The following is a 14,198-nucleotide window of genomic DNA, read 5'->3' as shown; positions in this document are numbered from 1 at the left end:
AAATGCCACAGCATGCCATGTTTCCAGAGCAGGAGAGGAGATCCAGAGTTGGAGATGACAAACAGATCGGGTAAAGGGCAAAAGCAGTTGTCCTCTTCCCAGAGGGAGGGGAAGAGAAATGACCCCTACCACAATGCCAGCAAAGGCAGGGTACTTTTCTCTAGTTATTTTGTGGTGTTCTGTGCCTTTGACCTGTGTTGAACCATCAAGATTTTTGTTGCTTTTGTCAATGTCATAAACCATACTGTTCTTAAAAATCCTCACATATGTCTTGTTCTCCCTTTAAAAAAATCATATGACCTTTTCATTTACGGGACATGCATGGATTGGCTCCACAAAAAGCAGAGCTGCACAGCCATGAAATAAGAGCTACAGATAGAATTTATGAAGCTGATCCTCTCATGGAATCTCTGCATAGCTGATATTTCCAGAAACAGGCCAGTAACAGAATGATATATGTACCTGGGCTGGCAAAGAAAGAAGCCATTTGTATGACTTCATTCCCATGGCTGTTTGCTAAAGGACTTTCTTAATTTAACACAGATGCCATAAATTATTGTAGCATTTTTGAGTACCAGCAGTTCAGCAGAATTTCTTGTCTCTTTTAAACCCTCATTTTATATTGCCTTTGCAAGAATATTTGTCTTTGCTTGCTGTGGAAGGCTTACCTGAACTCTCACAGTGCACAAACTCAAATTAAAAATGCTTATACAATATTCCCATTTATCAGCTCAACCCACTTTTTTTTTTTTAATATATTTTTTCCTTGTGGTCTAGCAGGAATCTAATAAAGTTTTTGGTGATATTTTCTCTGAAGATATTTTAAAGCAAATGAATAGAGCAGAGAAGGTTCTATTAAAAGTATATGGGAGAATTTAAGAGGGCTGTGTCATGGACAGTAATGTACTATTTGTTACTGAAATCCAATAGTTGGTTTCCTCTGGCACAGAGAGGTGACACTGGAAGTGTAAGTAGACTAGTCATTAACCAAAGCTAATAATTTATGGTGACAACAGTGTAAACATTCTCAGTAAGTGGTCACATATCCAATAACCATTCTGAAAATGCACTTAACTTTACAGCCTTGAAACAAATCTCCCTATCAATGTGGCACAAGCCTGTGCATTGCTAGATTAGCAAAGTGAAGTCCCATGGGCAATTGATGGTTGAGTGAACACAATCAAGACCTAAAAGCTGAAATAATTTCAAGTTCATGCACTTAAATTAACAGAACTGAAGTGACTGAACTCAGCCATTTTCTGCCAATATTATGTTGTAAAGAAACCATATGCAGGTAGGAATACCAGTGACCAAGGTCTCTGGGGCTGATATGGTTTTGTATTGTTCTGGAATAAGCAGGTTTGTCACCGATATTGGGAGCTGTTCCCCCTATTTTCATAGCAATGCATAGGAATGAGCTGTGGGGAAACCCAAATGAGGACTGGAGTGCTCCTAACCTCCAAAGTGCTGTGGATCCAGCAGGACTGGGACAGCATGAGCCCAAAGGGCAGGGCAGGCACACAAAGCTCTAGAGTCTCTTTTGGACTCCGGGGGAGTGGTGAGTTCTGCTCTGTACCATGTGCTCTGACCCTCATCAATCTTCAGGGCAGATACACACACATTGTTCCAAACAGCACCAGGGGGTCTGAGGGCATGCCAGCAGAGCTTTGCTGTGGTCAGCAGGTAACTAAGCTAGAGATGCATCACTGCAGGTGCATGGAGTCTTCCCCATGCCAGCCCTCACCTTGGAATTCAACTTGCACCATCACTGCCCATGCAAACCACTGGCAAGCAGACTGAGGGAGATAACAAAGGAAACACCACCAAAAAACTCTCACAGTGATGGATTCTGGGGCTCCTGAGCTCTCTGAAGGAGCCTACCATGGTCTTGTGGGAAGTGCCTCTTGCTGTGCGTGAGCTGGGGCAGGAATCAGGAGTGGGCTGTGGAGGTGAGATTTCTCTCTCAGCAACAGAAAACCAGTTATTCAACATGCTCAGTTCCACCACCAAACGGTTCAGCAGCCACTTGCTGTCCAAGAGTTCTTCCTTGTAAGGTATCACTGATTTTCTCAATGGTATCCACTTACCTTCTCTTTACTGAATGCTCACAGTATCTGTTTGCTGAGGATTGACTGTACTGGGAATTCCTTGTCAGGGTTAAATCTTTCTGATCTGTGGGTTTGACACTGTTCAGTGCTTCTCGTGTTAATAAAAAACTTCTGACTTCTGTGCTATAAATATGTGAGTTGGATTCAAGGGTTTATTCTTCCTACTGACACACTGAACAAATACAAAAACAAGTCTGATTTCTGGATGTACCCTATGGTGTTTTTAAAAAGTAGTAAGATGGAGCTACTAACAAGCATTTCAAACCTTCTTGAATCAGTCTCACTGGAAAACACATACACCCAAAGTGCAAATCAAACACAAATGTCAAATTGTGAAAGCATAAGATCTGTCCTTAAGGAAGGGAAGATCAGAGTACAATATAGACATGACACTGAATCTGCAAGAAACATAAAATGACATGAGGGATGTCTGGTTTTTCTGTTAGGATGTTTAAAACATGATTTAAAACACTGAATTAATGATGGATTCTTTTTTCCAAAGGAAGAAGGCAAGACATATGAGCAATCTTACCGTTCTTGTCTGCTCTTCTTAATATCTAAACAAAAAGAGAGACAAAGAATACAGTCATTTTTTTGTTTTGTATGGGTTAATAAAAACCAATGTTTTAGTATTTTTATAGTTTGGAGTCTACATCACATTTTCACAAAGCTGCATAAAATTTTGAAGTTCTTAATGTGTCTCCATCCTTCCCACAGAGTATTGCTTTTTTTAACTCCTACCTTCCTGTGTGCACTAAAAACCAAGACCATAACAAGAACCAGTTTATTTTCTAGTTTGTTTATGGATTACAGGATGATGTTCAGGCACAAAACCTGACACTGTATGGCTACCATGATACTGGATTTAGGTTTGAGAAAAGTGGCTTAAAGAAACAGAGCAAGAATGATGGCTGGGGGATGTGCTGAGCATCTCAGATGGCGAGAAGGACTCATGGTTTGTGTGGGTGGAGGAAGCAAAGAGATAGGTCAGAAGAGGAGCTGAGTGGCACGAAGGGATCAGACTCAGTGTCATCAGCCTGAACTGCAATGGGGAATCATCCAGGAAATGCTGCAACAAATGAGGCAAGGGAAGAAAGCAAATCTTCCAAATGTAATTTCTATTGCTGCTGTGAATATCAGTGAAGTGTTTCAAAATGGGCACGTATATTTTTGAGAGCTGACAGCAAGGGAAACACTCTCTGGTTTATTAAAATGTTGGTAGCATTTAAACAGCTTCTCCAGGACATGCCATGACTGGTCTGCTGCTAGAAGTGAAACCAGACAAGCTCCAAGCTCTGTTGAAGCACCTTCACAACTGTCTTTTGTAGGGTGGGGTTGGCAGCGAACCAACAGAATTGTGACCCACATCCAGGACTTCACAGATGGTTTCTAAGCTGAAATTTGCATTGGACCAAATATAAAGCACATAAAATATGAAATATACTTAGTAAGATTACATTTTCCCTCCCTATTTATCCAAATAAATCATGCACTCAATTTTCAGTATAAGGATTGGACTTTTGAAGGGATGTAGCAGTGGAGTTTGAATTAAATAGAAATGTCCCATAACCATGGGGCAAAAGTGGCAAAAGTTTCTGCATAAGTAATTTTAAAAATTGATTTAAAATAAATTATTTTAGATATTTATAATTTTATAATTATTATTTAAAGTTTATATTAATTTGTTTTAATTAATTAACCCACTCGCCCCCAACCTTAGGGAAATATTAAAATCCTTTAGACACTTGAGAGGGAGTTTGCATAAGATCAGGGAGGAGATTGCTTTAATAGTCATATATCACTCTCATTAGGTCTCTCTCTCTCTGGGGAGAGATTATTTATAAGAGCATTTAGTGACAGGACAATGGGGAATGGCTTCAAACTGAAAGAGAATAAGTTTAAAATAGATGTTAGGAAAAAAATCCTTTCCTGTATGGGTCCTAAGGCACTGGTACAGATGGCCCAGGGAGGTTGTGGATGGTAGTGTCAGAGGCCAGGTTGGATGAAGCTCTGAGCAGCCTGGTCTAGTAGAAGGTATCCCTGCCAATGGTAGGGGATTTAGAACTGGATGATTTTTAAGGTCCTCCCCAACCCACACCATTTTATGATTCTATAATTCTATTCCCCAGTGGCATCAGGACCTCAGTGCCTGCCCCTTCTGTGCCTTACAACAAACCTCTTGCTGCCTGGTCTAATTTAAATGTGTTTATATAGGTGGGGGTACTTCACTGAGGAGTAATCACACACCTACACCAAATATCTAAGACATATGTGACATTAATGTACTCTCAGAGCAGGAAGGGCCCCCAGGGTCCAGTCCCTGCTTTGAAGCAGGGATGGTTTGGATTTTAGGTTTTCCTCTAGATATAAGAGGAGAATCACAGAAACAGCCTCCCTCCCTCCTATTTGCAAATTTGTGAAAGGTATCTGCTTTCCTATAAATATGAACCTGACACTGGTTTAAGAAAATACTAAAAATGAAACCAATAATTTTGAATTATCTTTTCTACTTTAATGAAATCAAAAGTTCTCAGTTTATCAGATAATCTGACCATGTGTAGTTCTTAACCCAGTGTGCTTCAGTTAAATTGGTGAGTTGGCTGCATTTAATGTTTTTTAACTTTTTCCTGGCAAATTAGATTTCTCTTCTGCTTTTTTGATGTATGGCTGTAATTCTCCCATTTCTTCTACAAGTGGTATCTCTGAGACAAAAAAAACCCCAAAAACTGCATTTTCAATATACAATTGAATTGAAATAATAAAAGTCAATTAAAATTCTTATTTAAACAATTTCCTGTGGAGGTTAGAGAAATCAGGAGATGAGCAGATGAGAATTGCTTGAAATAATTTGGGGAAGGGTTGGGAAGTTGAAGTGGGTATATTAGAGAAGACATCTATATAAAGAGTCCTTTACATGCCATTTTCAGCTGATGTTGTGGAATAATGCCAATGCAAGAGCTGGTCTGATGTAGATCAGAGTTGGTCTCAAGATTTGCAGGTCTCACCAAGTCAGGGGATACTTTGAAGGTCTTTGGGTGGGAGTTTGCCTTTTACCAGGATTTGCCTTGGAACAAAGAAATACTCTGTGCTGCGCAAATTTAGACAAAAAAACTTTACAGCTGCACCTTGCAAGATGCTGAGCCCTTGGTGACAGTCCAGCACAGCACCTCTTGGGGGCTGTGTGGCCAGAGGCACATCAGGGCACCTCCCTGGGCTCACCCTCAAAGGGCTGAGGGGCTTAGGATTCTCTGCACATTGACCTTGGGCACCTCAAATTCAGCAGGGTCTAAAGGGATGGGAAGAACCTGCATGGTTAGTGAAAAAAACCCACCTTTTATAGGGTGAGAAACTCCAGTGAAAAGCACCCCCCTCCCCCTGTCCCAATAAAAACAATAAAATCTGAACCAACCTATTTGGAAAGGTGACTGTTTTCACCCAGAACCTCTCCTAGCCACCCCCAAACACTAACCTGCTCTCCTCACACATGCAGCCATTAGAAGCAAAATGGGAAGGGGAAAAGGGAAAAGGAAAGGATAAGGGGAAGGGGAAAGGGGACGGGGAAAGGGGAAGGGGGAAAGGGGAAAAGGGAAGCGGAAGGGGAAAGGGAGAAGGAAAAGGGGAGGGGGAAAGGGGAAGGGAGAAGGGGAAAGGGGAAAAGGCAAGAGAAAGGGGAAGCGGAAGGGGAAAGGGAAAGAGGAAGGAAAAGAGATAAGGGAAAGGGAAGGGAAAGGGGAAGGGGAGAGGGAGGGGAAAGGGATAAGGGAATAGGGGAAGATCCACAGTCTCACTGGGCTCTTCAGCCCCTTCCACCGAGGGGAGGAGAGTAATAAGGGGAAAAAAAAAAAAAAAAAAAAAAAAAGAGGGAAGTATGGAGAAAGAAAAAGGAGAAAAAGGCAAAGCGTAACCAACCAGGCAACCAAGTGCCCCCTCCCCAAGCGCTCGCAGGTGCCCTGGAAGGATGGCTCCGTGCGGGGGTGCCGTACTCACTCACATCGCGGAAGATGCGCAGCCCCGCTCCCCGCTCCGCCGCCATCCTCCGGCACAGCCTGGGGTCCCCTGGGCCGAGCTGCCCGCCCCGAGCCCGCCCAGGGCAGGGCAGGGCAGGACAGGGAAGGGAAGAGCCGGGAAGCGAAGGGCCGTGCAGGGCAGGAGCAGAAGTGGGCGCTGCTCGCCGTGCGCTGCGGGAGGAGCGCGCCCTGTTGCATCCTCCAGCCGCGCTCTAGAGACACTCGCTTCCTCTCCATGAAATAAACTGGGTCTTGTGATCTGTCAGGCCACGTTCACCACGGTTTTGGCCGCCTTCCCCTTCAGCACTGCCACTTTTGGGAGATCTTTCCCAAGAAAGCCACGAGCCGCCGCCCGCAGGTGAAGTCTCGGCAGCGCGGAGGGGCGATGGGGCGGGGACCCCCAGCAGCTCTGCGAAAGCGCTCGGGACTGACAACAACGTGCTAGAATAGAATAGAATAGAATAGAATAGAATAGAATAGAATAGAATAGAATAGAATAGAATAGAATAGAATAGAATAGAACACGTTTCACGGTTCTGGTAAAATTTAAAAGGTTTAATAAAAAGACAATAGGAGACAAACATAAAGCAAAGGGTTAAAACGGCCGGGGGCTTGGCAAGCTGCCAGGAGCACTCGGCTGCTTCGGGAACACCCCTTTACAAACGTTTTGCATTACATCAACCTGTTGCATATTCACAGTCCTTCATGCATAGTCAAACTTTTTCTGGGAACTGTTTAGCATGGCCACTCCTTGGGTCCGCCTTTTTAGAGTATGCGTGTTTCTTGGCTTGTGGCATTAATTCTCTTCTTAATACCTTTTAATTTGGGTGGTGGTCCCTGCCTTTTGCAGCCGGTGAGTGTTGATAATTGTCGTGTCAGCTGCAGGGTTCCCATCGCAGGTTCACGGCTATTATCTTAACTAAGTGGGTAGTTTAAGCATACTATCTCTAAAAAACTTATGTCTAACTTTTGCTGTTAGAAGAAAAGAAAAAAAAGCCTATATTCATACAGAAAAGCTATTTTAACATTATACATATAGCATTTATTCCAATATGTGCAAAAAGCCAACAATATGTCATGCACTTTGTCCTGGTTTAAAGGGACAGTATTGCCAGGAAAAGAAAAAGGCAAAAGGTTTGGGGTTTTTGTTTTGTTTTTTTGGTTTTTTTTTTCAAAAATGGATAGTGAAAAATTCCCTCCCTCCCAGTTTACTATAATTTGGAAATTCAGGAACTCTCAGGCAAAAGGTATGGGTTTGGAATAACAGTTCTTTACTGATATATCCACAAGACAAACAAAAAAACAACATCAGCTATGAAAAAAAAATCAGTGACACAACAGAACGAAACTCAGTCCCAGTCCCTTTTTCCAGTCACCGATGCCCCTCCTCATCCGCACAGTCCGATGGAGCAGGGCAGGGCAGCCTCTCAGTCGCGGCTGCTGCAGGAGCAGGGGAGCGAGGCGCCACCGGCTGTCCCAGGTGGGAGAAGGGTGAGGAAAGAACTCTGCTCACCGTGGGCGTCCCAGTTCTCAGCGTTGTTCTCAGAAGCAGGAAGCTTTAGCAGTCCGAGTCCAAGGAGCCTGATCCCACCACGGAGAAAGCAACCTCTCTCCCCGTGTTCGGGCCAGCGAGCTGCCAGTGTCCCCCCACCCGCTGAAGGACAAAGCAGCCCTCGACCATCCCCTTGTCTTGAGCACTTAACAGCTAAAGGGGAACCGCCCCGACCAGCTTAACACAATAATGGGAAAAATTTCTAAAACTTCCCCAACCCCCAACACACTTATAACAAATTGATATAATATAATATAATATAATATAATATAATATAATATAATATAATATAATATAATATAATATAATATAATATAATATAATATAATATAATATAATATAATATAATATAATATAATATAATATAATATAATATAATATATCCCTCCAGGTGGCCTGGCCAATAGGCAGGGGCTGCTCCTGCCAGGCAGCAAGCAGAGAGCTGTAGAGTGGATGGGAGGTGCCCGCAGGGTGAGGGCAGCACAGAGAGAAGGAGAAGGAGAGAAGCTCTGATATGAACTCCCTCCGTGCTATTGCACACATTGCCGAGGAGTTACTGCATGGACAGTGTCTAACAGCAGCTTTGACCCTGTGCTCACGCCCCGAGCAGATGGCATTGCAATTATACATCATACATTACAACATTACATACCACTGTTTTTGATTACTATATATGATACATGCTTCTTAACAAATAGCAGAGTGAAGTTTTTGTTTTAAAACACCTTCGTGGATGAAAAGCCTCAGCCATGGTGTGACTTGAGTTTCTGCTTTTCTCACCTTCTTTCCACATTTCAGAGGAAAACCTGAGAGGTGGAAGAGAGAACTGTCCAGTTGGAAAGACAAGGCATTTCACAGGGTGAGCATTTTTTATCTCAATTCATAAAGATGGCTTGAAAAGGAGATGGAAAGATCATCTCACATTATTTTTGCTTTTCAATAATACTGAAAGGCTTTTATTTAATCTGATTTTTATGATGGAAGTATGGAAATATATTTTTTCCAGAGAGAGGAAAGAAGAAAAAATTCCAAAGGTTGTTTCAAGAACCAAGAGGGCAAGTGGAAATAAGAACAAGTTTATTTAGACTATAGAGGGTCTTATTTTTGTTAACTTTTATAACAACAACATTAATAATTTACATATTTAACTTTTTAGACTAATTTCTATCTTGAAATAAAAACACCTTTGATGAAGATCCATTATCTTTCCTTTTTGATTAGCCTTAACATTCACTAAGAATATTTTGTTTGTCTAGAGAAATCTTCCTTCAATATTATAAGAAAAAATATTGTGCCATCTTATATTTTTAGGGTAAAAATTAAAACATAAGAATAAAAAATGTCTCATAGGACTTCTGCTATATGAGAAAGTTGTGAGTAGAGTATATGTGAAACTTTTTGATGATGATAGTTTTTACACCACTTTAAAATTACCCAAAGCAATATCTCAATATTAATGCCAGAAGCAGAAACAGAGCTCTGAATGTTACCAGGTTTGATATTCATTCAATTACCTCCCTCTGTCTCTGAGCAAGATGATGTGAGGGGAGGGGAGTGCAGCTCTGTGGTGCCCTGTGGTGTGGGAGTAGTGCCTTGCTGGGAGGACGATGGCTTTGTGACCTGCCCAGGTGAGGTGAGCAAGGTCAGCATTCTCCTCTGCTCACATGCTCCCCTGTGCAGACACAGATCTGTGCTGCTCACCATCTACTATGAGAAATAAAACTTGTTCCATATGTGTCTGAGGATAAAACTTAAAAAAACTTGTTTTTTTTTCTTGCTGTAGGTCAAATCATTAAACTTTTATTTAGAAACCAGCTACTTTACCAGCATCTTTGCTCATGTGAAATGGTCAGCCAGTGTGTAATGATTTTGCACTTTAATCTGGGAAAAACAAACAAATGAGAACTGGCAGCAAGAGCTCCTTCTACTTACTGTGCAATGGACTGTGATGTGCAACAAGAGCCATCAGCACTGAGACAGATAAACAGCAAAACTTCCTTTTTACCGAGGAAATGCAAGCTGCCCAAGTGTCTGATCGAGTTACTAAACCACTCCATGATTCCACACTCTATCTGGGTGGCCCCTAACTGACAGGAAAAACTCTGTGTAATACTTATGTCAAAATATAACCTTTCCAGCAGAAGAACAGTACTATTTGCACTCGACCAAGGGAATGGATCTGCTTTATGGTCTTTTTTATCACTGCAGGAGCTGACTGGTATCCAAAGGGCTGAGTCAGTATTATACAGGGTTCCCCTTCAGCTTTCAAAACCTGTTGTTTTGTCATGGTTTGACCATCTGGTTTGGTGCTCTGTAGGCAAACCCAAACCTACTTCTGGTTTGGGTACTCAAATGCTGCCCCTGTAGTTGCTCCCTCATAACTTTTCCTGGTCATAAAGTAAAAACAGAGAAAAATCAGATTTAGTATGTTTGTTGCCACGGCTTGTTATATGGGCAGAAATAGAAGAAGCAAGAGGCCACCTTCCTTTTCCTTAATTTTGTGTCTCACACATGGACTAATCTGACCCAAGTGAGGACCCAGTATCTTTACAGCTCACTGTTCCTAGGAACTGGACTCAGATGATAAAAAAGTAAGTCCTCCTCCATAACATATGGTAACTGTGCCAGTGCCAGGAAGGGCAGATGTACAAAATCCCAGAAGGAGTGTTGGTGTGCCTGGAAAACCATTAGGTCAGCCACCCATACAGGAGTGTGTGTCTAGGTATAGTTCATCAGATGCAAACCCCCTCAAGGTTCCCAGCTCTGGGAGCTGACCTTGCCCTCACTGTGATCCCTCCTGGAGCAAGAACTGAATCTGCTCCCATGGCTTTCCTGCCCTCCTCCTTTCCCTCTGGTCCCATATCCACTTGGTGGTGGGAAGGAAAACCAGACAAAGGCTGCACTGGAGCCACAGGGCAGTTCAATGGCAAACCAGTGCAAACAATAGGGATAAACATCAGCAGGTGAGCCTGAGTGCAGACTGCATGGAAAACAAATATAGTGTAAAACAGTTGTGAGAGACTGAGATGTTAGTGGTCAGTGACTCAAAACAATTGGCCATTTGTTGAGACAGCAGGGTGCTTTACTGAGGCTGGGTTTGCACCCCCTGGCCAAGGGGGAGGAGGGTAAAGAGTACCCAGCAGTGACTATGGCTTAGGTTGAGAAAAAGCCTGCTGTGAGACTGGGTGGACAGGGCAGATATTACTCATCAGATCTAAGAAAACGAATTTAGGAGAGGACCAAAGCATAAGGGTCAAAAGCAAAACAATGTGACAGCGCAGTGAAAAATTTATACTTTTATTCTTTGTATTTGCAACATTCCCAGAAAAGAAAAGGTAGGAGAAAACTGCTATTGTTAGTCTGCAGCTACAATGATTTCATAATGCCCTTGTTCTGGCCAGGACAGGGTTAATTTTTTTGCTGGGAGGGGGCATGGCAAGGGCACTGAGGTTAATCTGACGATGATACCTCATGTCATTTGCCATTTGCCGGGGGCAGGGGAAAGGGACACTTGTTCAGGGAGAAGGGATTCCTTCCAGTCAAGAAAACATGGTGTTTTCTATTACTGGGGTTTTCTTTCCCCCATGTGAATAATGTCTTTTCTTATAACCTCTGTCATTAGTATTGTTGCTGTTGTTCTTCTTTTTCTTATCTGATTTATTTTATCGAGTAAATTGTTCTTACCTTAACCCATGATCTTTGCCTTTTGTGCCTCCAATTCTCAATGCCATCTCAGTGGATTGGGAAGGGGGGAAGGGCAAAGGGGAGCAGGTGTGTGGTTTTGGAGGGTCTTGGAGGGGACAGTGAATTGAAAGTACCATTTCTAAACCATGACATATATTTATTTAATCCAAACATAGGTTCAGTTCAGAGTACCTGTAGGCTCAGGTATAAGCAGTGGTCCTGAGCAGTCCATACACCCCTGCTCTGTTCCCCCTAAAAGAGGGGATCATCAGGTTATTTGTATAGCAAGGCTTTAGCCACTAATTGTTTATCAAGCCTGGAAGAACAGTTTCCCACACAGCTAAAGATGGGAATGAGGCTCCCCCAAAGAGTTAATTCCAGTCTTAAGGGTCCTGGTCTATAAGAGCTCAGAAGGAGCCATTGACTACAGAGTACTTTTAGGAGTCTGGTTAATTTATTCAAAGGTTTGAGGCTTGAGGCTATTTGGAATGTGTAAAAAACACCAGTTTCTTCCATGTGTATGCACCCCCCACCAAATGGCAACCTATATGGAACATATTTGGTTACTAGGACTGCCACTGAGAAAAATGGCAAAGGCCTTGTGCCTCACACCTGGGCTGGAAATATATATATTAAACATATGTAATAGCCAGTACAGCAGTCTGGGAGAGTGTCTGAGACCTGTGACGTGGAGTCGTGGTTTTGACTTCAGCAAAGCTTCAGTGCCTGAGCTCTGCTTTAGGTGCCCAAATATTTTTCTAGGTCTAGGCCATTGTCCTTCCTGTTCAACTGGGATTTAATTTCTTGAATCAAATAAAAAGATCCTGGATGGATCTGAGAAAACTCATTTCTGTATTTGAGATTTTTTTAAAGAAAAATAGTAGTATTCCAATGGTTTTTTGAACTGAAGAGTTTTCTTCTTACCTTTCCCAGGCTAATCCTCAGACATACATCTCCCATGAAACAGCACCTCTTGTGATGATTCCAACTATTTTCTTTGCTTTTCAGTTTGAAAATCCCTGGCAGTTGAAATTCTGCTGTGTGAAAAGACCTCCTGGCTTATACCAGTTCAGTGATTTCATCTCTTGCAGCCATGCTGACAGCTCAGGATGTGCAGGCAAAACCTTCTCCCCCCAGTTGGGCAGTGCTCACAATCTCGTGGAACATCTCCTGGTACTTCTTACTTTCAGTGGGCTCTGGGGGGAACTAAATTATTGCAGAAAGAGCAAATATGTCACCATCTATTATAAAAAAACATCTCTAGCAATTTTATTTTGCCAGAGAATTCAGTGTCAAGCATTGTCTGCTCTCCAGCTGTTATCATGCTCAGTCCTAGGCTAAGGAGAAAAATGCAAATAAATGTAAAAAAGGAGGGAGAGATGTAATTTTATCTGCTACTGATTTTAAAAATAATTAATACAATTAATGGTTAAATATTTAATATAAGAATTAATAGATGTCTACTTGAGATAAAGAATCACTTTTGGTATTTGACAGAACCAAAACCTTAATCCAAACAAAGCATAGCTTTGGAGAAATTTCCATCCAAATGCAACTCTGTATGAGAAACTGAAATAATTCCTGCTAATGAATGTCAAAGTTTGCTTCTTTGGAGAAATTCTACCTAAAATACTCCCAGAGAATTTCTGCTTACAGATGGGATTGAGATTGAGTAGAACAGTAAGTGATTTGGACAGACATGTCCTGCTAATGCTGCCATTATCCTGGTGCCAGACTTGTGTGTGCTGGTTCAACGCCCCAGTGCTTGCCCAATCCAAAGACAACTAGGTTAAATTCCTGACCATATTCTGTAGGGTCCTAGACAATTTAGGAGCACTGGTACACCTAGGAGCCCCTGGATCCACAAGTTATCTGCAAACTTGCTGAGAGTGCACCCTGTCCCATCATCCTTGTCAATAATGAAGGTGTTATAGATTACTGGTCCCAGTATCAGCCCCTGTGCTGCCCCCTTTTAGTTACTGGCCTCCAGCTGGTCTGGAGAGGCTGAAAGAGCTGGGACTGTTCAGCCTGGAGAAGAGAACGCTCCTCAGTGCATTCACCCATAAAGACAGGGAAAGGAAAACAAAATTCTACAGATAAGCTTATGATTTCAGAATATGGTCACTCCCTGCAACACAAACAGGGAACTGTAAACAAGATTTTAGGATGTGTATTCTCTACAAAAGCTGAAACACAATCATCAAAGGATGCAATAAACAACATTGTATGTGTTTCACTGTAAGAGGTGTGTTTAACTTTCAAAGATTGATTGTAGAAATCATTTACTTACTATGATATTCCCTATAAATATTATCCCAGGCACAGCAAGAACAATTATAGGCATTTCCCAGTTACTTACATAAGGAAGGCTGTCAACCCAAATAACAAATTGTTAATTAAAGTTTCAGATCTCATTAAAATAAAAAAATACAGGCTTCTGTGAGTCTCCTCATTGTCCAAATCAGAGAACAGTTGGCCTAGATGAAACATAGCAAATTTAGAAAGGTCAGTTATTCATTTGAATGCTAATCAGGAATTCTGATTTACTACAGAACTGAATAATGAAGCTATTATTTTCCTTCACTTTGGATATAGATTAGATGACTAGGTCTAGATATTTCTGGCATATATCTGTATCTATATCTATCTATCATCTATATCTATATCTATATCTGTATCTATACCTATATCATCTATATCAGTATTTAGATGACTTTATGTTTACATTTCGATTATTCTGCCATAAAGGGACCTCCCCAAATCCTTGATATTTGTGAAAATTATTGCCAAAGTGGCAGCACACAGATAGAAAGTAAATATTTTCATTGCAGATGTTCCCACAAATCT

General features: G+C 41.8%; 1 protein-coding gene across 2 annotated transcripts in view; it reads right to left on the bottom strand.

Moving 5' to 3' along the window:
- Nucleotides 1-6,409, bottom strand: part of LOC117005836 (N-terminal EF-hand calcium-binding protein 1-like) — a 74,549-nt gene extending 68,140 nt beyond the window's left edge. Inside the window, exons 1-2 of one of the 2 annotated variants that reach the window (XM_033077901.1) lie at nucleotides 6,100-6,409; nucleotides 2,641-2,665 (exon numbers count right to left, since the gene is read on the bottom strand). In XM_033077901.1, the coding sequence (XP_032933792.1) occupies nucleotides 2,641-2,665; nucleotides 6,100-6,141 (67 nt within the window). In that variant the 5' untranslated portion in view covers nucleotides 6,142-6,409. The remainder of the gene's footprint in view (nucleotides 1-2,640; nucleotides 2,666-6,099) is intronic. The other variant, XM_033077910.1, reaches the window with a different exon arrangement.
- Nucleotides 6,410-14,198: the final 7,789 nt, after the last annotated feature.

Source organism: Catharus ustulatus, chromosome 1 (genome assembly GCF_009819885.2).
Source record: "Catharus ustulatus isolate bCatUst1 chromosome 1, bCatUst1.pri.v2, whole genome shotgun sequence".
NCBI lineage: Eukaryota > Metazoa > Chordata > Aves > Passeriformes > Turdidae > Catharus > Catharus ustulatus.
Note: the sequence above shows the minus strand (reverse complement) of the source record. Positions and strands in the feature narration are given on the sequence as shown.